Source organism: Magnolia sinica, chromosome 18, assembly GCF_029962835.1.
Source record: "Magnolia sinica isolate HGM2019 chromosome 18, MsV1, whole genome shotgun sequence".
NCBI lineage: Eukaryota > Viridiplantae > Streptophyta > Magnoliopsida > Magnoliales > Magnoliaceae > Magnolia > Magnolia sinica.
In genome coordinates, this window is record NC_080590.1 from 28,671 (window position 1) to 54,616 (window position 25,946).

Sequence of the window (25,946 nt, forward strand, 5' to 3'; positions counted from 1 at the left end):
TTGTAGGACAATCCATCGTAAGGTGTGCGTCACTCTCAAATCTGTCACAATCGCTCTCAACAGCCGCATTGGTGGGTTGAATCTCTTCCACCTTCCTTTTGTTTCATGGCCTCAACTATTCGAGTAACACCTGCAATCTTGTCATTCACATCGTCCTCTTCCCTGAGGATGTATATTCCCCATTTTCTCTATAAGATTAGGTTTAAAATTACTTTATTTGTTGGAGGTATTCTATGATTGTATATTTTCAGCCAACATAAAGTAATCACATTCCTCTTCTAGATCATTGGTCATGAACTCGTCGTTGCACAACATCTTAATAAATTGTCGAATATTCGAGTGTAGCCCATTATAGAAGAAATTAATTACTTGTCAAATTTTATAACCATGGTGTGGATATACGAGTAAGAGTTCTCTCCTAATAATTGAAACAACAGACTCTTTGGTCCCACCAGAGGTTTGTTCGGTCTGACTAAAGGTGTACATAAATCAGGTCGAGCCGAGCTTTGCCCAGCTCGTGCTCAATTCGGATAGCTTAAGTCTTAGCTCGTACTCGGCTCGGCTCGACCTTCAGGCTTGGAACAACAGCTCGTGCTCGCTCGATCAGCAGCTCGGTCCAATTCGAGCTAAGTTTTCGAGTCGAGTTCGAGTTCAAGTCTTCAAGCCGGTTTCGAGTTCGAGTTTTCGAGTCGAGTTTCGAGTTCCGAGTTTGAGCTTTAAGTCGAATTCAAGCTTTGAGTCGAGTTCGGACTGTACCAAAGGTTCGTCCAGCCAGTGGTTGCTGGTCAGATGGGTTCGTCCGGCCAATGGTCGCTGGTCGAATGTGTTCTGCTACTCAAACAGACGCTACTCACTGGAAAAAATGGAGAGTGGAGGAGATGACTGACTTTGGGAGAGGAGATCGTCTAGACAGACGTTGGAAAAAGGAATTTCGTCGGGTGGTGGAGAATGGCGAGAGTATTGGGTGAATGGACGACCAATTTGGTCAAAAGGGAGGGAGAAATGGGTTAGGGTTACTAAGTTGGGGGAAATGGGTAGGGTCGGGCAAATGAGAGTTTTTTTTTTTAAAACCCTTATATATTCACTTAAAATCCAATCTGAGTCGAGTCTGAGCCAAGTCAAGCTCAATACCGAATCGAGCCAAGTCGACATAGGTCCAGCTCGAACTCAACTCGAAATGTTCCGAGCTCCCAAAAAATGGCTCGACTCGGTTCGAACAGAGTTTCGATCTGAGTTAAATTGAGTTTTTTGAGCCGAGTCGAGCTAGTTACCGAGCTAACTTTGCTTGTGTATAACTTTAAGTCCGACCAAAAGTGTATAGAACAGTCCAACAAGAAATTATGATTTTTCAGAGATAATTCAATTTGATATTTAGGTGCAACCGAAGTGATGTTCGATTCCACTGAATGAGGGTTCAGTCCACCTTGAGGAAGACAATGACTTTAAAAATAATTTGAGGAAATTCATTTGCAATCAAGGGATAAATTTGGTGCGACCGAAGTGATGTTTAGTGCAACCGAAGACTACAGTTGGTGCAACCAAAGTGTAATAAAGTGTGAAATTTTAAAGTCGGTTCAAAGTCAGTGTAAATTCGGTCTGTTTAAGGAGGTGTTTTAACCTCTTCTAAATACAAGTTAGGGATTGGAAAAGAGATAAAGGAGTGGCAGAGATTTCATGAAGCCACCACTCTTCTTTAATCTTACAGTTTTAGTTTGTCATTTATATTTTTCTTTTATTTTTATTATACGGTGTTAGCCATATTAAGCTAATATCTTAGTTAAGGCTAAGAGATGAAGCTTGTACTTAATTACAATATTTAGTTTAATTGATTCAACAATAATGGTTTAAATGATTATAATAAATTGAATTGATTTAGATTTTACGTTAAAGTCTTTGAGTTGTTGATTTTTGAAGTTATTGTGAATTGCAGTTATAATAAATGCTTTGATTTAACAATTGCTTAGTCTAAATTAGAAAATGAATCAATTTATATAATGATTTATAATACTTATTCAACTTGTTCAATTGATTTTATGTTTTGATTATTGCTGACGATTGGTTTAATATAATGATTTTTCGATTAGATAAGATAAGATTTTTATTTCAATTAAATTATAAACCTTGAATAAGTAAAATTGGTATTGTGATTATAACGAGTGAATTTGTTGATCCGTAGTATTTTATTTATACGAGTCCTAACGCGTCCTGACGGTCTCCGATGTCACCACTGGGTTGGATCCGGATCCGTTTTGTAAAATACCTGGTGGCGTCTGCTCATCGTATTATTATATCGGGATAACTTTGCCGGGAACTTTCACGAGAGCACGTGAGGTTGACTTTTGCAGCACGTGTATTCAAAATGCCAGAGTGGCACGTGTACGAGACTTAGGCCGTACTTCGGTGGGCACAGCAAGTTTATGTACTCATCCATATGGCTTACTTTCATAATATCCACTGTTTTTATATGGTTGATAGGGTGGGCTGGGGCCAAAGGTAAAATCTCTGTAGGCGTGGATTGTACAGTTTAAAAGTCCGGCCCGTTAACAGCCATCACTCGAGTGTTGTGACCCTGCATTCATCGAGAAGCTTTAGGGCTGGAAACGGGTCCTTTCGACGCCTCTTTCTGACTCGTTGATGAAAGAGAAGCGGGAAGAGGTGGCCACAGCCCACAACGTTCCTCTCAATTCATTTCCTGCGACTCTGTTCCCTGCTTTTGTACGCTGAGAGAGATCCTTTCAATTCATTTCCTGCGACCGTTCCCTCCGTTTCTGCACTGAGAGAGAGAGAGAGAGAGAGAGAGAGAGTTTTTATCGTCTGCCTTCCCCTTCTCCACGAGTTTTTATCGTCTGCCTTCCCCTTCTCCACGGACAAGAAAGGTGACGTGGGATTCCTTCCTCCGTTGTTATTATTTCCTCGCGAATTCTTTGCTTTTCTCTTCTTCTTTCTTTTTAAAGAGAAAAACCTATCATCCTGTCGAATGTCTTTCAGCTTTTGATCAGGAGTCCTCCCATACTTGTCTTTTGCATCTCTCTCTCTTCAGCCTTTAATTTCTTTATTTCTGATCGGTTGGTGCAGGGAGAAGAAGAGGAGTGGGGTTACCGTTGTTCCAAGAGAGGAAAGAAAAAGGATGCCCATGGACGGGAGTGTGTTTGACGACATCATGCGTCGGCTTCTTAGTGCAAAGAACAGCAGGACCCCAAAACAGGTGCAGCTGACAGAGGCAGAAATACGCCAGCTCTGCCTCACATCCAACGACATTTTCATCAGCCAGCCTGATCTCTTAGAGCTGGAAGCTCCCATAAAGATTTGTGGTGATTTCCATGTTTTAACGATAATCTCATTACATTCTTTTCCTTGCACCCATCTATTGCTTCGACAAGTCCTTATTTTATGTCCTCTTTTGGTCACATTCATTTCTGATGGATGCTTTATGTTGTTTGCCCTCACGATTTCGTTAACCCTTTGTGAATATTCAAGACAGAAGCAGTAATTCTGAAGCATTCCTTCTATACTTTTGTCTTTATGGTGAACTTGAGCTTCGCTATGAACTGCTAGCTCCAAAGCTTGATTTAATTCTTTTCTTGATTTTTTATTTATGAACTCAAATATTTACAGCCAGCTATATGAAGTTCTTTTCACTTCTTTTATTTTCTTTTCTAATATTTCAACTGATTAGTTGAAAACATCAAGTGATTGATCTTTTATGTAAACAGCTTGTTCTAAGGATTGACTAACTTTCACATCAAATCTGAGACACGCTTGTTGTTTTTTGAGTTTTTGCATGCCCATTGTTGAGTTGTACAAACAAAGTTGTCCATCCAAGGGTGCTAACTGTTGTTATGCTGCTGCCATTGTATGCTTCTTCTTTTTTGGGGGGACTGCGTACACTATCTTTCTATATTTCCTTCAGTTGTGTAGATCAGGGTCATGTCAAGCAATACAATCCTTGTCCTATGTGTCACCATGTTGGGCATGCGCTTGTCAGACTTAATCGTTCCACAAGAATCCAACTGGTTAATCTTAGGTCTGAGAGGGAACACCCATCCATCAGAGGGGATGACTTGCATATAAGCTATAAAGAGGTGATAGAAACTTGGGATGACAAGGACAATTGTTGGCAGATGGGAGCCGCCTCTCTAGGAGTTCTCTGACTAAATTTCACAAAAGAATCCATCGCAAACACAGCGTGGGTGTGGACCAACTAGTGCCGGTAGGCTAGTACTGAAAATGCCTTTTTCAGATTCTGCACTCTCTCTATAGCAGTCTCTTAAGTTTTGATGTTTGGACTTTCTAAATGTCATAACTCATTAAAAGGTGTAGTGATGCTGATGGGAATGCTTAGAGGAGATACTTGATTTGAATGCTCTTTATATATCCATCCGCTTGGAAGTTCTTTATGCTTTTGTTTGTGTATGTTGATTGGGTGATGACCAGTGTTCGAGAAGTATCAATATCGCTACAAGTTTTGCTAGTTGGGGATACGGAACCAATATCATTATCGGCAATAATATCATCGATTCCTGGAAATGCTGGGAAATGTGGAAAACGGTGAAAATTTTCATTAAAACTTCAGAGATGCTAAAATACACATTTGAATATCTAAGAATCAAATAAAAGCAAAAAAGACGCATATTTTTTTTATTTTTTTATTTTTGCGTTAGTTTGTTAGAACACACCCATGTCAGTACACACACTCCATGTTAGCCGGAAAAAAAAAAAAAAAAGATGCATATTTTTGCATACTTAGGAATCAAATGTTTAGTTTCCCTTCAATGGGGCCTAAAAGCATGTATTGTTGACACATAAACATTGGGGAAACATGGGGAAGATGGTGGATCCATCCATCCATGCATGCACATGCATACATACAAACACATGCATGATCCATCCATCCATCCATGCATCATGCACATACACACATATACACATCCATCCATCCAACCAACTATCCAATCATCCATACATACATTCATCCATCCATCATGCATGCATACATATATGTGATCGAACCTTGGGGTTGACAACTCCAAGTATAGGGTTGTGATGGAGTAATAACTCGGTAAGACCGAGGTCAATCTACAAGGAATTTGGTGAGAATATACTAGGAACTTAAATTAAGAAAAATAGTTGGTCTGAGTTTTTAATCCAGCGGAATGAAAGAGTTGTAAAAACAATTGATAAAAGGACTAAAGATCCAGAAATCCACTTATAGGAATCACAATATGATGCAGGACATGGAAAATTAAATATGATATGCAAGATTTCAAGCTTAGATCCTACCAATTCAGAAACAATCACACAAATTCCACGTCCCACATGAAAATCCAAACATACAATTAAAAAGGGGAATCTATGCGGGTCCAAGCCGACACAGGCTAGGACTGGACCAATAAAAATTATATACCAAACGATGTCAAAGGAAAATAAAATCAGCTACTCATGCATAAAAATCAGTCCATAATCCAAGGGATTCCCTAATTTCAATTCAAGGAACCCTAAGGTGATAAAAAGGGGCAAATCAATTAGGGATCATGTAATCTAGGGTTAGGATTCATGAAAAATGGCTATGAGAGGATAAAAGAGAATAAAAACCTGAGCCAAAAGATGATCCCGCATGTGGACAGCAACAATGGCCCAGACGGACGTGCGTGTGATCCCGGCCGTACGTGTGTGGGGCCCACTATTCCGAAAAAGGCCACCTTGGCCCTGGTCGGTCAGGGATGGACTCCAAAACTCCCAAATCTCAGCTCGATCCGATGTACGGTTTGTGTGTAGTGCTCCGCCGAAGTTTCAGCTCGCCTGCGGGCGGAAATCTAGAAACCTACTGTAATGAAGAAATCTGATGCAACAAAAGGACAAATTCGAAGTACGGATGGTGAGGGAAGATGGAAAAAAAAAGATAATGGAAGATGGGGGTGAATTGGGATCGATGTGGCTTCGCACCACGGTAGTTAGCCCTTAGAAAAGAGAGGGCTTCGCACCCACTTTTGAATTCTTCCACAACTCACGAAAAGAGCAGAAAAATAAAACAGGAATTTTTTATTAACTTCAATGAATGAAAAGAACTACAAGGGGTGCCTATTTATAGGGAGAACCCTATACCCAAAAACTCGCACTATGTGCGACACCTATTACTTGGTGATGAAGTAAATTAAAATAAAAACCAAACAAGAAAATCTAAAGCGTTCACGATGTTCTAAATAATAACAATAAGCAAAACCTAAAATATAAAACTAATCCGACGAGTGGGCCACGATCATGAGATCCCATGGTGAGCTTTTCTTGACTATCAGGCCACTTTTCTGAACCAAAACTTGACTTCTAGCTAGGAAGCCCTCCCTGGATGTCGTCATCGAGCCAGATCGATGGTGGGGTCCTCCTACGTACGTACGTGCGTAGGGGGGGCGGCGTGAATGCGCGTGATATCCCCATCACAATATCTCATTTATTGATTCAATATATAACTCAATTGGAATCGAAGTCCTATCATATCCAATCGGAAGATAATTATATTAAACCAATCATTAACACCAATAAGATATGATTTTAATTGAATGATTCTCTCATGAAGCACTTGGATCTCAATCGTGAGGAATCAAAAGCATTTAAAGCACTCTTAGGCGACAATAAATCAAGATTAAATCATTCTTTAATTTAGGCCAAACAATTGTTAAATCAAAGCATTCATTGTACTTGTAGTGCACTAAAAATCTAAAAATAAATAATTCAAAGACTTCAAAGTAAAATCCAAATATATTCAATCTACTATCATCATTCAACCATTGTTATTGAATCAAATAAACTAAATACTGTAATTAACTACACGCTTTATCCCTTAGGCTTAACTAAGAGATTAGCCTAACATGGCTAATATTTTAGAAAGAAAAACAAGAGACAAATTAGATTTGAGAGATCGAAGAAGAATGATGGATCCCTGGAAGCTCCGCCTCCCCCAGGTCTTTCTCCTAAGTCCTAATTCGTACCTAGATCAACTTAAAACACTTCTTTAAATAGGAAAAGTTCGTATTGACTTAGAACCGACTTCAAATTTACGCACATTTGTTACGCTTTGGTCGCACTAATGGTAGCTTTCGGTCTAACCGAACATCAATTCGGTCGCACCGAATGGGTGTCTCGGTTGCAGCCGAACTTATTCAATTTTCATCTAAATTTTGTCCCTCTTAGGTCGCACCGAACTCCCTTTGGTGGCACCGAACCTAACGTAGGTCGGATCTAAGTACCGGGCCGAATTATCTATGAAATCACAGTTCGTTGATGGACTGTTCTGTGCACATTCGGCTGGACCGAACCAATCTTAGGTGAGACTGAACAATCTGTTATTTCTGTTATTGTACTTTGTGATTTTTTAGTTCTTCATCTTTCGTACTTTGTTTTCTTGGGTCTTTGGCATATGAATTCTTCATTAATGACTCCCAAACAAAGCCTTCTCTTGATTAATCTTTTGAGCTTTAATCATAATTCTTAAGCATGATTTTGTCTTTGTTTTCCAGATTTCCTAGTATGTATAAAATATATGTTAGTTCATTAATTAAGCACTTTAAATGCATGGAAAATACTGCAATTGAGAGGATAAATATGCAATATTTAGACGTTGTCAACATGCACATACAAACATGCATTTCATCATACAACCATCCACCTGTAAAAAAAAATTTGAAATGATTTTTTTTAATAAACAATTTTTTGGCAATATCGATGCATTGTCGATATTATTGAAATATTGCCAATACATTGGCGATGCAAGCAACACTTAGAATTTACACAGTCGAAAATATTGGTGATATAGATACATTAGCGTGTTTATACAATTGAAAATATTGGTGATATCGATACATTGGTGATACTGGGCGATATATCATCAATACTTGGAATCTCTGATACTACTAGTGTTATCACTAGTGTTACCAATGCTAACGATATCGCCAAGTTGGAGATACAGATAACATAGGGGATATTTCAACGATATTCGGGAAACTCCTAACAATGGTGATGATCATGATTTGCCAAATGGTTACGTAACAATAACGGTGGTAACCGTTACGCGTTAAGGGGCCGAAACGGTCTAGTAACAACCTTGACATGGGTTTTTATTTATTTAAAAAAGGTCGTAATGGCCTTTATAGCCCATATCATAGTGGTAATGACAATGGCCTTTACAGCCACCTTTACCGTTATAGAACACCTTAGTGATGACTTGTTCAATAGGGCACTTCTTTAGCATGTGGCATTTTGGTAGAAGAGCTAGGAAAAAGAGCAGTCCTATTGATGTAGACTAATGACCGATGCAGATAGACTTCGAGTCGGCCATGCATACGAGGCATATGTTTGGGAGGACCATCCTCTTTTTTCAAAGGTTGTCCACCATAAGAACTCTACCCCATCCAGCCAACCAAGCGAAAGCCGCTATTTTTGGGGGAGCCCCATAAGACCATGCGTCCCTCCGGAAAGTAACCCTCCATCGCCAACATGGATTAAGTTGTAGAAAGATCTGACCGAGAACCTCCCTGAGTTCTCTAGATTCCAAAGCATTTTACCCCTTTCACCCTCGATCGGGTAACAAAAAGAAAGGTGCTCTAAAAGGGAGCTCAACTTCCCCACCTCTTCATTTGACAAAAAAGGACGGCAGGGAGGAGTCCATACCACTTTATTCCCATAGCGAGAGAAGCACCGAGTCACAAGAACATTTGGGTCCGTGGCTAGTCTTGCAATCCTTGGGAATCGATATTCCAACGTCTCTTCACCAATCCACAAATCTCCCAAAATCTTGTGTTTTCTCCATTGCCAATCAAAAAGTGCACTCCTTGCTGAAATCTTCCTCTACCTGATGGTGTTTAGGGTTTAGGGTTCCGTGGAAAATCTCCAAAATCACTTCCCCAACAAAGCATTATTCATCATGCCTAGATTTTTATACCTGCATCTCCCTCCTTATAAGGCTTGCACACCTCTTCCCATTTCAATGGGTGAAGCTTGCCTCTATCTTCCACCCCTTGCCACAAAAAGTCACCCCGCGTTCTCTATCTTGTCCAAAACTGCTTTCAGGCAACGAAATAAAGACATGAAATAAATCGGGAGACTTGACAAGGCCGTCTTGATCATGGTTATGTGTCCCCTCGGAGATAAATACGTACCTTGCCACTTTACAAGCATACCTTCCGCCCTTTCTATCGTTGTGTCCCATAAATGTTTAGCTGGTTTCCCCACACACAGAGGGAGGCCTAGCTACGTAGAGGGGAATTCCCCCATCTCACATCAAAAAAATGGATGCAAGTCTCACATGCTCCTCTTTGCATACATCAACAACAACCATTGCACTCTTAGAAGCATCAACTTTTAGCCCCGACATGATTTCAAAACACATAATAATCAATCTTAAATTCTCCACCATACTTCAATTCGCCTCGCAAAAATGTAAAGTATCATCCACAAACTGAAGATGAGATACTACGGGGCTGAAGTTGTTAACCGAGAAACCAGAGAATAACCCAACCTGCTGGCTGCCCTCCAGCATCCTGCTCAAGGCCTTAACTACCACAACAGAGAGGACAGGGGAGAGAGGATCCCCCTGTCTCAATCCCCTTGAGCTTTGGAAAAAACCTTTAGGAGATCCATTAACAAGAATTGATAATCTAAGTGATTTTGCTCCTTCATCCACCTCCATACGTCTCCGCAAACAATCCTTCCTAACATGTAATCTAGAAAGTTCCAGTCAACGTGATCATATGCCTTCTCTAGGTCCAACTTGCAAATCACAACCCCCATCTCCTGCCTGTAACGAGCATCAATGCACTCATGGGCGATGATCGCACTGTCGACAATGTCTTCCTTCGATGAAGGCCCCCTTGGTTTTGCGAAATTATCCCTTGCAGCCCCCCTTTAAATCTTGTAGCTAATACCTTGGCAATAATTTTATAAATACTCCCAATGAGACTGATGGGATGGTAGTCTTTCACATTTTCCACACCCGAAATCATTGGGATTAGAGTCATAAAGGAAGCCCCAAGATCAGTGGATAACCTCCCCCTAGCATAGAACTCTCCCATAAAGTCCATAACATCCCTCTCAACAGTATCCCAAAAATTTTCAAAGAAAGCTAGGGGGAAGCTGTCTAGGCTCAGTGCTTTATCACCCCCCCAAGTCATCCGCCACTTTCTTGACTTCTTCTGACGAGAAGGGTTTCTCAAGCGAGCTCGCCATCTCCTGGGACATATTTGGAGTGCAGATTATCCAGCGAGGGTCTGTCGCAGCCTTCATCTGTAAGCAAACTTTCATAAAAACCAACAATTGCATTGCAAATTTCTTCCTCTTCTTCTAACCTTGTATGCCCTACCACCACAGAAGACACCCTGTTACTTCTAGCTTGGGCACTCGCCAAGCTATGGACAAATTTTGTGTTTTTATCTCCTTCCCTTAACCATGTTGCCCTAGACCGTTGCCTCCATCTAATTTCCTCCTCCTTAAGGTGATTAGCATAATCCAAAGCAATCTGACTGCGGAGAAATCTCTCGTCTTCCGACAAACCAACTCCGCCGCTCTCAAATCCATCTCTTGTAACTTCCTGAGCATCGCCTTGGTTTCCAAATTTCTTAATCCCACCTCCTCCTTCCAACGGACCAACAAACCTTTCAAAAGTTTTAATTTCTGGCTAAGTTTGAAACCTGCAAATCCTTCCACTCTGAAATTATCCCACCAATCCTTGATCGGATCCGAGAAGCCTTCCGCTTTGAGCCAGGATAGTTCAAATCTAAAGGGCTTTGGCCCCCAGTTTTTCTCAACAACATCCAGCAGCAGGATTGGGCAGTGATCCAATACTGGATGGGGGAGAGTTCTCTGGGACACCAAGGGAAACCTGTCCACCCCCCCAACAAACGCACGGCACCAGGGACAGTCAGCCATGCCCCTGACCTGATTGAGTTCTTCCCAAAACAACTCCCTGCCTGCAACGACATTTGGGCCATACACTGACATGAACAGCCAATGAAACCCATCAGCCACTCCTTCCAGGAGCACCGACACTGAGAACTTCCCAACCCAATGATCACATCTCTTCCAAAGAGACTCATCCCAAGCAACCAGAAAACCCCCCCGCAGATCCTTCAGAGTCCAGAGCAACCCACTCCTTCCCTTTAGAATCCCAAACAGACTCCAGTAAAAAAGAATCAAAAGAAACAGCCTTAGTTTCTAGCAAAGAAAGAATCTGCACCTTGTCGCTTTTGCAGATATCCTGGACTTGGATCCTTTTATCCCTGGATCCCAAACCCCTCACGTTCCAGGACAGAATCCTCATTTGGAAAAGGATCTTGCCCTGTGTCCCAATCTGTCTTCCCGACAAAGGTGGATATCCTCAACAGACAAAAAACAATGTAAGCATACCAGTTCTCTGTTTTTGCCTGAGGACTTCTTGGATGGAGTGACCATCGGCCCTTTACTTCCACGAGCTTCAAAAAAAAACAAAACAAACAAAAACCAAAATCCTGATAATGTTCATCTCTGTCCCCGAACACAACTCCCACTTGCCGGCCAACATGCATCAGCGCACCTCTAACCCAGCACTTGTCATTCACAAAGTTTTCTTGACAAAGTTCAATCCCCGTTTCTGATTGCTCAACAAACTTCTATGTTCTCCCCTCCTGCATAGCAATCTTGGTAGAGAGAGGAGTGACATCAAGAACTGTCGCTTGCAACAGCTCCAAAAGCTCCTGCTCCATGCCATCAACAAGCTCCTGGGGGTGGACTCGACTGCCTCAAAGGAGCAGTCTTCGATGGCTGAAGAAGAAGAAGACGTAAGAGGGATGAGGGGAGACCCTGCTGTCGCCAACTAGTTGGAGATTTCAATTTCTGGAAATAAACCGAAGTCTCTGGGGAAAATATCCTCTGCCTCACCATCCATTTTATTCCTTAGATATTCCTGGACCCCTTCCTTTACTGAGGTAGTTGTGCACTAATCAAAATACTTGTTGTAGTCCCCTTTGACCTGCATGCTATGGAAGATTGGGCATCTGCAGTGCTTATTATAATCCCACTAACCATCATGTTCCCTTTTCTGTATCTATTTGGTTTATTTTACTTGGTTTAAGGGTTGTTAGTAAGATTATTTTCTCTTGCTAAATGCATGATAGGCTCTCAATTATTTTTAACTGATGCTGCATCCATTGTGTTTGTGGCAGATAGAAAGAAGCCAGTTACTATTTCAGACCAAAATTCAGTTTCTGGAAACAAAAAGATTGATGTTGAGCTTTGCATGCATGAAGGCCTGCTTCCTAGTTTTGAATGTGAAGACAGTGACGAACATCTTAGTTCTAGGGAGGCAAATAAGTCTCTTTCATCATTGCCCAAGTGTGCTGGCATACAATTGCACCAGAGAGTAGAAAAACTATCAAGAAGTGGCAACCCTTGTTCTAAGAGACCAAGAACATATCAAGTAGAAGTTTCCACAAACATTGACGGGGCTGCTGATTGCACTGTTATGTCCGGAAATAGTGGATCCATTACAGCAAAATGCACCTCTGCTGCTAAGGGTATTGTTTTGTGCCATCTGTTTTTAGTCAACTAATGAATCCTATTCTCAAACTTAAAAGCAGACCCTAGCATTAAGGGAGCTATGGGTCCCATATACAAAGTAAGGAATGCCCAACCCAACCTGTATTTGTTTTGGGCGATGCTCCTTGCTCATAGATGCGTGGCTTGACTCTTTTACATGTTTTCGGAGCTCAGTGGCCTCTGTCATATGTCACATTGCCTGTTATCACCCTCCCAAGGAATTTAATATAAATACAGATTTTTTGTGCATTGCTTATACCATTTGAACATTTGATTATTCAACTGGTTTGCACAATATGTTGTTGTTCTTTCCTTCACCATGCACATTGCTTTCAGTTTCTTCACTAAACTCAAAATTTGACAAACCAGATAGTCCTTGAAATGTCATCATCACCTGAGCCTTATCCCAACTAATTGGGGTCAGCTACATGAATCCTGTTTCGCCATTCTACTCTATCATGGACCATATCCTTGGTTAAACCATAGGTCCTTAGGTCTTCTCTTAATACCTTCATTCATGTCCTTTCAAGCCTTCCGCTTCCCCTTTTAGAGCATTCAACTTGAACCAAGTCACTCCTAATCAGTGCAATTCTTGGTTTTCATTGCACATGGCCAAACCATCTAAGTGTACTTTCCTGCATCTTATTACCTATTGCCTATTGGTGCTGCTCACAAGTTACCTTGAATGCGTTGATTTCTATTTCTATCCTTGTCTTACTGCTGATCCATCTCAATATCATCATTTCAGCTACGCTCATTCTATGAGCATGTTGTTCCCTAACTGCCCAACATTCTATCACATAAAGTATGTTGATGTTTATTTCACCATACATAACTGTTGTAGTTTTGCCTTCAAGTGCACTGTGCACCATTGTTCCCTTTCTCTGAGGTTCAATAGTTATGCCCACTTTTTGTGATAAAATGTTAATGATTTCTAAGATGGAAATATTAGTATTATCTTATACTAGATCTTAACTTGAATTTCCAAAAAAAAATGTGATGTATTAAACAGTGGATCACTCTTTTAATTTTTGCTCTCTGAATCCTTGTTGTGTGGACATAATTGTAGAGACTCCCCATGTTCTCTAGTGTCATCTATGCGACTTCTTTCTGTTCGTCTTTCTTGTTCTTCTTCCGTTTGGAAATATATTACGGGCAGACAAGAATTTCCATTTCCAAGTGTATCAAAATTTCTAATGTCCAGTCAATAATGCATTGAAATTTTTCCTCAAACTGACTAGCTGACTTTAACATTTATAGCCAGCTTAATTGGTTGAATATGGTGATACTCTTTGTAACTTGTTGGATCATGTAGTGATGATCTCTTTCTCTTATCTTTTCATTTCAGAGAAATCCAGAGTAGTAAAGCAGAAGTGCATCCAAGATGGCAAGCGAGGTGATAATTTTTTTTTTAAAGCAGCAATGAAGACTAAATATGATTCTTTCTTGTCAAAGGCTGGTTTAATGAGCTCTTCTTCAACCACTGGTGGCAATAACATTCTTGGTATGGAATCACCATATGCTTTTTGGTTGATCTTGTTGATTATTTTTCTGCACACTACAGTATCTTTTGGTGTTGAGTCTTAATGCTTTTAAAGGATATCTTTAAAAAATTAATGCTTTTAAATGATGTAATGTTGTCGTTGAATGTTTTAGTGAAAGGGAATTATTTCCTTGTTGGGGGAGATGATCCCTCATCATCTCTTACCCTTGTTGTATGCTTTGCTCTCTTTAACAAGTCACCGTTGCCATTTAATTTTTTCTGAACATTTGTTATAATTACTTGTATTCTATGTCCTGCTATGAAACATTGTATGCTTTTATAACTTGGGTGCATGAAACTTTATGGGTACAAGCTTGAGTTAGCGAAGATGTTATGTGCTCTATCCACTATGGTATTACACAAAAATCAGGTGATATCCTATAGACACATCATTTTTGCCTGGCGTGACCAACTAGAAGTCCAATTTAAGATGATGCACCATCCCATCAAACTGAAGATGACATACCCACTGAAACTGTCTAAATCTCAGACCAGCCCATTCCATCAAACTGAAGATGACATACCCACTCAAAATTTTCCAAACCTGGACCCTTTGGAGGCAAAGAACCCAAGCCACAAAGGCTCCACTTCTCTTTTATTATCATTTATTTATTATTTTTCTTGTTATTTTTTGTGTCAATATCTCTCCCTTGCATATGGAATTTACATGCCATCCCTCTTCCTTCCCACAGGAAATCTCATTGAATCTGTTCAACCTTTTTAACCCCCTCTAAAGAAATTCGTAAATGGGGAATGAAAAATTGAAGATTTTCGATTAAGCAGGCTTTATTAGTGTGATCCTTCCACACAAAGTTAGGAATCTCCCCTCCACCTTGCTAACTTCTTCATCTCTTTCCATCACCAGATACAAAAAGCGGGATCCTTTGGATCTTCCCCCAGCAAGGCTCCAAAAGAATAGGAAACCATATCTTTATATTCCATCCAATTTGACCCTGGCTGCTTCCCTACCAACCCAACCATGTCTCCTTTCCCCACACATTGGGACCTGACTCATCTTCAAAGTAACAAACAAAGAATGCCTTTAACAAATATTTATATGCTTTCAGATGTATCATCGGCAAATTGAAGATGTACTGCAACCACATGGATCACCAACCTTGAAGCCTCTAATAAGACTAATCCTGGGTGCCTTCTCAATTAGCATACTAAAACTATCCACCACCACAGAAGAAAGAAATGGTGGCAGCAAATCTCCTTGTCCGAGGCCTCTAGAACTTAATAAATAACCAGACAGATCCATCAGGGATTTTTTGGTTCTATGTAAATGGGAGTAAAATGGGGGTAAATGGGACTTTTGGTGCATTTGGCACTGTGGAAATGGGAGTGAATTCAAATCCTTTGTAGAAGGTGAGATTTGGGTGTAGATGGGGATTGGGGAGTGAAATAATCGTGACTCTGAAATCAAACCGTCCAAATGGTGGGCCTTTGGGTTGTTCATAAAAAAATAAATGATACAATAATAATGTTTTATTTGAATTGAAAATCATCCAGTGGACTTATGTCAATAAACTAATGTCCACAAATCAGAGATCAAAATTGTTCAAGTCAATGCATTCATTTGTGATAAGGATGCTCTCTAAAATTTCTCTTCTTTACCAAGATCTTATACACACTCTGAAGAAACTAATTAGCAAAAGTCCTTAATATATGCAGGATCCTCCCTGGGGCTTAAGTGGATAAACATCTTATATAAGCCATACCGTCTCCATGAAACTCCCTTTCTAGTCAGATCGCTGACTCCCTTATCAAATGGTTGAAATACAGACTGTTGAGTGTTGGACGAATGAGATCTTCCCTCGAATATAACATGAGTGATAATTGTCGATAGCTTCTTTGACTCGATTCAGATCTTCAACCAAAAAACCTTGGATGAGCATCACATTCATGTGACTCGATCTGCGCCAACCATTGGCCATCATGCAGAAAAAACCGTGTTCCCTGATGTGGAACAGGTCGCGAATGATTTCACGAAGCACCAGTATCGTAAGAAATCTGGCAAAAAGGTTTGATGTGGAGCAAAAACAGCCTAACACATTACAGCTTCCAACAGGCAAAACTTTACAACCGGTTATCGGAATTGTATAGTTGGAAAGCTATTGAGTATTGACCCTACTACCTGAACAATGAGTAAGTCCATTGGCCTCCGAACGGTTTTGCAAATAAGGTTGTTTGAGGGGGTCAAATTTTATTATTTTTAGTAAGTTCCGAATTTTCTTTGTTTCTTTTGTTTTAAAGTTTAAAGAGTCCAATCCTATCTCAAGTCCTTTTGAGTTATTTTTAGTCAAGCTTAGAGTCAGTTTAGACACCCTAACCAGTTTAGTAAGTCTACTATTTCGAGTCGAATTAGGAGTCTTTGCTTATGTAACTAATAACAATTGTGTTGTAGAGAACAACAATTCATTATTTTCAATTTTGTTCTGGTTTAAGAGTTGTTTCTTCTTCTTCTTTTTCTTCCTATTTTCCATGTGAATTCAAGCTTTATCATAGAGGAAGAAGACAATGATATTTTCTGCCCCTCTCTCCATGCTCCTATTATGTAATTCACCCTCTCTGAATGATGTTGCTCTTGATTTTTGCCTCCATCACTGATTTTTCTCTTCTTAGGATGTGGTACTCAAAGTTAAGAGTGTCCTTTCCTCTAGCATGTTGATGCATGATAGTTTTCTAACCTAGATGATAGATGAAATCAGTTTTTCAGTTTCAACATGAGCAACAGAAGTATGGAATTTCAGCAACCTCATCATAAACCAGACAACTAATCAAATAAGCAATTACATGTACTCGTAGGCTACCACAAACTCGTACGAAGGAACTAGTAAGATGTTAATTCAAAATAGGCCCAATAGAATTAAGAAATTCCATCCAAAACATGAGGGTAAAACTACTTTAAAGGGGATCAACTAGGTCCTAAAGGGATTCTAAAGGATTCTAGGTTTAGGGAAATTAGGGTTAGGGTTAGGGTTACGGTTTGGAAATTGGGGAAATATGAAATTACGGTTTATTTGAAAGGAGAACCTAGGGTTTTAGGTTACGGATTGATTGAAGAAAGAAGAATAAGGAAGGATGTAAGAAAAGGTTTGTAGTGGGGTCCATAAAACAGTCCATACGGACTGGCTGTACAATTGTACGGATTCACACGTACGTCTAGACTTTTTGTTCAGGAATAGGCTGGGTTGGTTTGGGTTATGGATGGGCTGAGAATGCTTGGGTTCAAGGAAAAAAAAAAAAATGGGGGGAAAAAGAGAGGAGATGAGAGAATATCTTTGGAACTTGAGAAGAGCGAATCTATGGATGGACAAGGCTTCACACCAAGGTAACTTCCATTCAAATTCACACCGAATGGGGTTTCACACCACATTCTCCATAAACAATAGAGAGAGAACTTTAAGATTTTTTCATTAACATCACATTTAAAAAAAAAAAAAAAGGCTAGGGTTGGACGTCCAAGTGTTTATAGTCTAAAAGTTGATATTTTACAAAATGACCATTAATGAAAAATTTATTTGCTTTTAACCAGTACTTCGTAAATTACAAATACCACCCCTATAAAAGCATAAAACCAATAAAACATGTAAATAAAGTCTCAAAAAGTAAACTAAGTGCTCAAAAACAAAAATCACTATAATCCTAAGAAACGAAGACCATCTAACTCTGAAGACGTCCACGATCACGGCATGCCACCATCAAGTCCCCACGATCCAACGGTCCGATCGTGAAGTCCCCGCGATCCAATGGTATGAAAACATCCTCCACGCAACCCACATGCCATGTGGGGTCTTCGGCTCCTCATCGGGACTCAAGCGGTTACTCGCCTAGCCACAAGGACGTTGGAGCTCGGATCCTCCTCTGATATGTGCGTAATGGCATCTATAATGTGATGTCCCCATCACATGTCTTCTTTGATGAAGCCACCTTTCCTAGTTGTGTTCATCACAAAAGCCATTTACCCCTCCAATATTTTAACATGTTGTCAAGTAATTGTAATTTCTTTATCATCCTAAAAGGTAACGGGCATAACCATTATGCCATAAGTAAGGGATTTTAAGCCCCATTTCAACAGCTGCTTTTTTTTTTTTTTCACGATTAAAGCTTGAGATATTTTCCCCCAAATTTCAACTTCTCGCATTTATTTTTCTTCTTGATTTCCTTATTCTGATAATGTGTTAATGCCATCGCATTGGAATTGAAAGCAACTTGAGCTTTCATTGGTGTTATACAAGACAAGTGACTGAAGGTGAAATGAGGATTTTGGTGGAATTGGAAATTTTTTAGGTTACAAGATTTGGGGATTTTGGAAAATTAGTTATAGGGTTTAGAAAATTTGGGGGTGTTTGTTTTCCAATTCCATCATATAAATGCAGGTAAATGGGTATTAATTACCATTTACGCATGTTTGGCAGAAATGAGTATTTCTTTCTTGAAATGCCGTTGGAAAAGGATGGACTTAAATTTGTGGGCCCACTATAAGGTCTATGACATATCCATGCCATCCATCCATTTTACCAAGAATATTTTAGGGCATGAACCTAAAAATGAGGCAGATCCGAAACTCAAGTGGCCCACACCATTGGAAATTGTGGTCGTAGAAGGTTTTTAACGGTGAGCGTTCAAACCCACTGTTTTGTGTGATGTGGTCCACTCGAGCTTTGGTCTACCTCAATTTTGGGTTCATGCCCTAAAATCTCCCCGCAAAATGGATGGACAGTGTGAATAAGCCACATATTTCACAATGAGCCCCACATGAAATTCGCACAATCCTCGGTTTTAGTGTCCAAAAGCAAGCCATTGTTGTCAGCATAGAAAAAGGTGTGGGAATTACATTGGTAATTAATCATTACCCATTTACATGTTAAAAAACAAACAGCCCAAGGGATTTTGGCAAATTTGTTGTTTTGAATTGGTAAACTTGGGGTATTAGGGGAAAATGGGAATTTAGGGTTATGATTTGGGGAAATTGAAAAATTAGGATATATATTTGGTTTTTTTTCTTTTTTAACACGCACTCACGTCCCCCACGCACCCACGCTCTCACACCACAATGGCTTTTTTATACCACAATGGGTACTCAAACCCATGACCTCTTGTGAGTCTACCACCGAGGCATGAGGGAATTTGGGAAAAAGTGGGGATATATGGTTTTGGGCTAAGGGAAATTGAATGTCATCAACTTTGATTAGTTAAAAATCAACTTATATCTATAAATTATTAAATAGTAATACTTATGATATTGAAATTAAAAATTGTGCCTAGAATCTCTAGGCATGTGCCTAGACGTTTTGGGGGCTACACTGGCAGGTGCACCTGGGGTGCACCTAGCACCTTTAGCTACACTGGATTTATTACAACTCATTTTTAATATTTCATTCTTGCAAGGTTGGAATCATTGTATGTCACAATCAGATAACTATTTGTCTAACCGATCAAGCTACTTATTACTTTCTGAATTATGTGAACAATTTGGTACTCATTTACCTACTTATACTCTTTACTTCCATGGTGGAAATGAGCTCTTTGAAGTTGCACTTACGCAGAGTTAAAAATTGCACTCAAACATTTTATATCAGGAATATATGGTCTCAAGTCAGATATTCATGATGTTGCAAAGCTTGTGGATGAGCTGTCATTGAATGAACTCCTTGATGGCAGTTACAAATTTCCTGCTTCATGTCAACAAAAAGGGAAGAAAGCCAGCAATAGCTATGAAAACATTGTATGCTCAGTTAAAAAGGCTTGCTCTATTCTTTCACACCATAATGCAGTAGAGTCCCTAAATCTTGTTGAGCTAGATGGCAGTGGCAACAGAAGAATGAATGCATGTGTGTTGAGCTCTAGTTCACGTGTCACAAGCAGGAATGACGAGGATACTAGTAAGGATATCTGTATGGAAGATTTAGCCTCATCAAGCAAGGTAATTTTGTTTGATATTCAGTGCTTTATTCGTAACCTGAATAGCGACAATTAACTTGGCTAATGATGTTTTTTTTTTTTTTTGGTTGTGTGTAATTTAAACATTTAGGATTCTTGTAGCCAACCTGGGGCTTTGGCAAGCCTAAGTAATTCCCCACCGTGTCGGCCTGAGGTTGTACTGGAGCGCTTAACACTTCCACCATTCAAGGATTTGGATTCTCTGCTAAGGGATGCACCTGTTCCTGCAGTTTCTTTACAGACTATTGATCTGTATCCTGGCATGCTAACATCGAACAAAGCTAGCTTGCCACCTTTCCTTTGGTCACTATCTCTTGGTGGGACTTGTAAACCCAGTATTGATTCTGGCAAGTTGTTTACCAATAGGACTACATGTCAAAGTAGATGGTTTAGGATAGGAAGTAGTGTCAGTTTGTTTGGGAATGTTGCAAATCGTCTCACAGACATGGATTTAACAACACATGATTGTATTGGAGTTCCTTCCAGAGAACTAAAGATTGATGGTCTTCCTGAAAAGGATGAAGTCCCTTCTGCCACTGCTGGAATTCCTTGTTATGGGCAGGTTGGTCCATCACATGCAGTGATATCCCCTCCAGCATCCCATGTTTCAAATAGGAGCATCTTAAAGGACTTGGGCATTATGAGTACATTCCATTCCTTGGAGCTTAAATTGCCAGAGAGCTGTCTGGATTCATCGGATGGCCATCTGAAAGAGCCCAAATTTCATGGAAAACAGGAAGCTGAAGGAAGTCTGATGTATGAAGGAAATGAAGCAATCATTGTTCAGCCAAATAATTTATTGGTTCCGAAAATGGAGCGTATTTATGCAGAGATAGAGCAATCTAAAAGAAGTCATGTTTGTATTGATAGTAGCGGGTATTCTTCATCTAAAAGCACTGGATGCGGATACAATCAACATTTATCTCTGCCAAAGAACTCTCAAGGTAATTTTTTTATTAGTTACAAGCTTCATAAGTGGTGAGCCTTGCATATCTATCATTTGAAAGCAACCTCATATTGTTGGGAGAAAGGCTAAGATGATTATAACATGCTTCTTCACAAGTGCATAATGCTTAATGTCAGCACAGAATATTCGATTCTTATACTCAGTTAATCAATGGCTATTTATGAGGGAGTAAAAATTATCTTTTGTTTATTGAAGAAATATTTATGGTAGTAAGCTGTGTTCTTGCACAAAAATTATTCAAAATGGTATTTGCAGGAATTTTTTCTGTTATACTTGCGTGCTAGAAAAGTTATTCAGCCCTAATTAGTAATTACTTCAACCTTGCCTACAATATGTGGACTTACAATTGTCCTGTTAGTTCACTCTCTCAAGAGAGTGTATCAAATTAAACAGTGTATTGAATGAAATGTTCTTGCGAACTACACCGCACGATGATGATGACGCCTACGATGACGACATTTTTGATACGACGACGATGACGCCTACAACGACAATGATCGAGAGCCGACGACGATGACTACACCGCACGACGACTCTGTCAAAGGGAAGGGGATTCAAATGGATGCTAGTCGAACCCGATCTGTTGTCGATGAGCGAGATTGGAACGTGGTTCCCTCTTCAAGGCGAACTCGGAACCCGGTGGGTGAGAACCGGAGAAAGTACTCCTCCTATCCCACCCTTTTCGTTAAAGGGTATCCTCATGGTTGGTTCCCCCTTAATCTGGAGAAGATCTTTGGTCGTGCGGGTGCTGTAATGGATGTTGTAATGCCCAAAGATAGAGAAACAGGAGCTTACCGCGGCTTCGCTCTGTTCCGCATGAGCAGCGAAGCGGAAATGGCCAGGGCGGTGGCCATGCTCCACAGAGTTAGCTACGATGGAAAAAAAAAATGCTTGTTCAGAGGGCGCGTTTCGGCCCGGAAACTCTGCCTTCTTCCACCCGAATGAAGCGGCCCCCTATCAAAGCTTCCAAACCCCCGGACCTTCGGGCCACACCTCTTGGGACGACACAAAGACTGTGCTCCGTCAATCTCTTGTTTAGAGACGCCCTCGATGGTTCTAATGGATCTGACCCATCGAACCCACCACAAAAGAAGTCCTTACCAAAACCATTGCAGAAAGAGATCCCAGCCACCCCGATCAGCCCCAAAAACGATGGTAAGGTAGATAATCAGTCCGATGTCTCTATGTCTGTAGATCAACAAACATTTGAGAAGAATCGCGCTGAACTGGCCAAATTGGTGGTGATCATAACGGAAGAAGGGGCGTCAATACCGGCAGTCAGGTCATGGATTAGAGAATGCACAGGCTTTCAATACGGCAACTCCGACATTAAGCCATTGGGTTACAATGCGCTATGGGTGAGAGTCTGCCTTGGGTTAAACCCAAACATGTTAACAATGGCAGGGCATCTGCATGCCTCTGGCCTAATAAAAAAAATCATGGCGTGGGAGGAGTTCTCTGTCTTTGGCAAGGAAAATGTCCGGGTTCTCATTTGGGATGTCCCAATGGAGTGTTGGTTCGACGAACTTCTCATTCAAGCTGCATCAACTCTAGGATTTCTCCTTGAAATTGATTCTAAGACTCAGCTGGGTGTGGAATTGGGCGTTATCAGGGTACGAGTTAGAAGAGAAAAAGGGTCCCCCCTCCCAACCCATATACGAGTCAAGGTAGCTAACCAAGTCATCACGCTCCCTGTCCAGAAGGAGATTCCCAGAATGATCCACCCTAGATGGGGAGACGTTTGGAACCCAAGGGAAGTGGTAGAGCAGCATCCGATGCAGTTGCAGGGGAACCCAAGTGAAGGAGCACCGGCCCCATACTCCCGCGGTCCACCGGTGATGAGGGAAGTCAGTACGTCTACAGCAAACGTCTCTCTAGGCGATGTCAGGCCTTTTCAAAGGCGACGTGGCAGCACCTCATCGATTTCGCCGTCTGGTCTAATAGACGAAATCCCGGGCGTTGGCGTAAAGATTGCGGCTGCTCCAGAGAATGTTACACGTGTCCGAGCCCATCATACTTCTTCCAACGTGGACGATCTTTTTCCGCTTCGTTCAGCCATCGTCAAGACACGTGGCCTGCCGCTTCAACAATTACCGAGGTCTAATTATGATGATACTACATCAGGCAGTAGATCGCGACACGGGTCACCCGATCGCTTAATGGACGATAGCAGCACTATCCACCTGGACGAGCAGCCGTCAGTTCCAACTCTTACTTCTCTCATCGATATCGGGTCCGTCGAAGCGGGTCCTTTCTCGACCTGAATCTGTTTCTCTCCAGGTAAACGAGGATCCATTAAGCTACCCGAACCAATACCTATACACCCCGGACCCGTCATCATTCCGCACCCGATCTCAATCGACATTCCTATTCCTGATGGATTCTCCCTCTCACACCTTACTGTCCCTAACCCTTCCTCCCACAACCCCTCTCCTTCAATCCAGGGCGACGATATCTCCAGAGGAGACATCTCCGAGAACATGTTGTCCGACTCCATCTCCGTCTCTCCCTTCCCTTCAACCTTGGACCACTCTCTGTCATGCAGCAGAGACTGGGCTGACCTGGGTCCCATTACCTTATTCCAGGAGGAGATTCCCAGTGATGTGATTGTCGCTGAACCTCTCCAAATGTGTTCAGAGTTTCCTAATCAGCAAGAGGGAGACAACTCTTCACTGTTCATGGAAGGTAAGAGCAGAGAGGAAATATATGAAGAAATCCATGACAAAAAATGGATCCGAGACGCGGTGGGGTGCGTGGGCCGATCGATGGGTCTCTCATTCGAGAACCGTCCGGAAGATTACACAAGCTTTTTCCAGTTCATTGAGAATAGGGGCAGGCCATTACCCCCTGCAGGGCATCCCGTTAAATAGGTCTCCCGGTCCGCAACCAACAAAGAACTTCTCCGCCTTCAATCTTCTCCAGCTTACTTCCACGCCTTCTGTTCGACGTGGTCGAAAGGGTACTCGAGGCAGCTCAGTTCGCCAATGATCATTCTTTCTTGGAATGTCAGGGGGCTTGGCTTAAAGCAGAAGCGGAGCCTCATAAAAGGCTCTATCAAGAGAAAAACCCCAGACGTCGTTTGTCTTCAGGAAACCAAAGTTCCTTCCTTCTCTACGTCATTGCCGGCCACATTATGGGGCCCTGCGGATGTTCATTTCGTCTCCTTGGACACTACGGGGTCTTCGGGAGGCATTCTCATCGCCTAGAAAGCCTCTAAGTGGAACTTAGAGGCCTCTTTGTCCGGATCCTTCTCCAAAGCGGTTATTCTTCAAGATAAGTTCTCTCAGTTTCGTTGTATTATAATTTCTGTTTATGGTCCTAATGACGACTCTTTAAGACCCAATTTTTGGGATGAGCTGACTACCATCAGACAATCCTTTTCAGGCCCTTGTTGCTATGTGGGTGATTTCAACATCATTCGTTTTGCGGACAAGCACTCTCGAAACAGGCGATCAACCCTGGCCATGCAAGCTTTCTCTGATTGGATTCAGGCACAAGAGCTTGTTGACCTTCCTTTGGCTGGCGCCAGATTCACTTGGTCGAACGGCCGCAGAGCGCAGATTCAGTCCAGACTTAACAGGTTCCTCCTATCAATGGATTGGATTGAGGAATTCCCTACTATGTCTCAATCAGCCCTACCGAGGTCAACCACTGCCCTATCCTCCTCTCGGTGGTTGATGATGATTGGGGCCCTAAGCCTTCCAAATTCAATCCGGCCTGGATCAACATTGACGATTTCAAGCAGTTGATCACGAAGTGGTGGGACTCTTTTCAAGTTCATGGCTTCGCTGGGCACAGACTTGCCTCCAAGCTGAGATTTCTCAAGGAGAAAATCAAAGCCTAGAAGACTGATGTTCTTAGGAAGAGAAAAATTGAATCCGAACGCTTATTTGCTGAGCTGCACCAGCTCGGTTCTAGTGTCGAAGGTGATATCCTATCTTCAGACCTTTTAGCCAAACGTATTCAGATAATCCAATCTTTATCCTCCAGAGCCCTTGAAGACGAAGTAACCTGGAAGATCAAATCGCGGGCGAGGTGGATTTCTGAGGGAGACGAGAACACAAAATACTTCCATAGTTTAGCTAACATGAGAGCTCGGGCTAAGGCCATCCACAGCATCACTGTTGACGGCAGACAGGTCGAGGACGGAGAAGAAATTTCAAAGCTTGTTGTGGATCATTTCTCCTCTCTTCTCTCTTCTGAAGGATGGACAAGACCCCTATTAGATGGGACCCCTTTTCTCTCTCCTCAACTCGGATGCCATTTCTCTGGAAGCTCCGTTCTCGAAAGAAGAGGTTAAATCGGCTCTTGACGCAATGGAAGGAGACAAATACCCTGGGCCTGATGGGTTCCCCATGTCTTTCTTTCAGAACTTTTGGGATACTGTTAAAACTGACGTCATGAACTTCCTCTCTGAATTCCACTCTAGAGGCAAGTTATCCAAAGGAACAGGAGCTTCCTTCATCGCCCTTATCCCCAAAGCCGCTGGTGCTACCTCTTTTTCTCAATTCAGGCCCATCAGTTTGATTGGTGGCCCTTATAAAATTTTGGTGAAAATTCTCTCTATAAGACTCTCCTCTGTGTTGGACAAGCTCATTTCTAAGTATCAAAATGCTTTCATTAAAGGTAGACAGATCATTGATGGAGCCTTGATAGCAAACGAAGTTCTTCACTCTTGCCACATATCTGGAAAGAAGAGCGTGTTCTGTAAACTCGACATCGAGAAGGCTTACGACCACGTCGACTGGGGTTTCCTGCATTATATGCTTCTCCGTATGGGGTTTGGTGTTAAATGGAGATCGTGGATCAAGGCCTACGTTGAATCCTCGCATTTCTCGGTCCTTCTCAACGGCATTCCTAAAGGATTCTTCCCCAGCTCGAGGGGTCTTCGCCAGGGCGACCCCCTTTCCCCCCCTTCTCTCTCCTGGTCGC

At 41.5% G+C, this 25,946-nt stretch overlaps 1 protein-coding gene across 1 annotated transcript in view; it reads left to right on the forward strand.

The window, feature by feature from the left end:
- Positions 1 to 2,838: 2,838 nt before the first annotated feature.
- Positions 2,839 to 25,946, forward strand: part of LOC131233813 (uncharacterized) — a 40,100-nt gene continuing 16,992 nt past the window's right edge. Inside the window, exons 1-6 of the mRNA XM_058230629.1 lie at positions 2,839 to 2,876; positions 3,076 to 3,311; positions 12,186 to 12,536; positions 13,907 to 14,062; positions 19,687 to 20,030; positions 20,139 to 20,991. Coding sequence (XP_058086612.1) covers positions 3,128 to 3,311; positions 12,186 to 12,536; positions 13,907 to 14,062; positions 19,687 to 20,030; positions 20,139 to 20,991 — 1,888 coding nt within the window. The 5' untranslated portion in view covers positions 2,839 to 2,876; positions 3,076 to 3,127. The remainder of the gene's footprint in view (positions 2,877 to 3,075; positions 3,312 to 12,185; positions 12,537 to 13,906; positions 14,063 to 19,686; positions 20,031 to 20,138; positions 20,992 to 25,946) is intronic.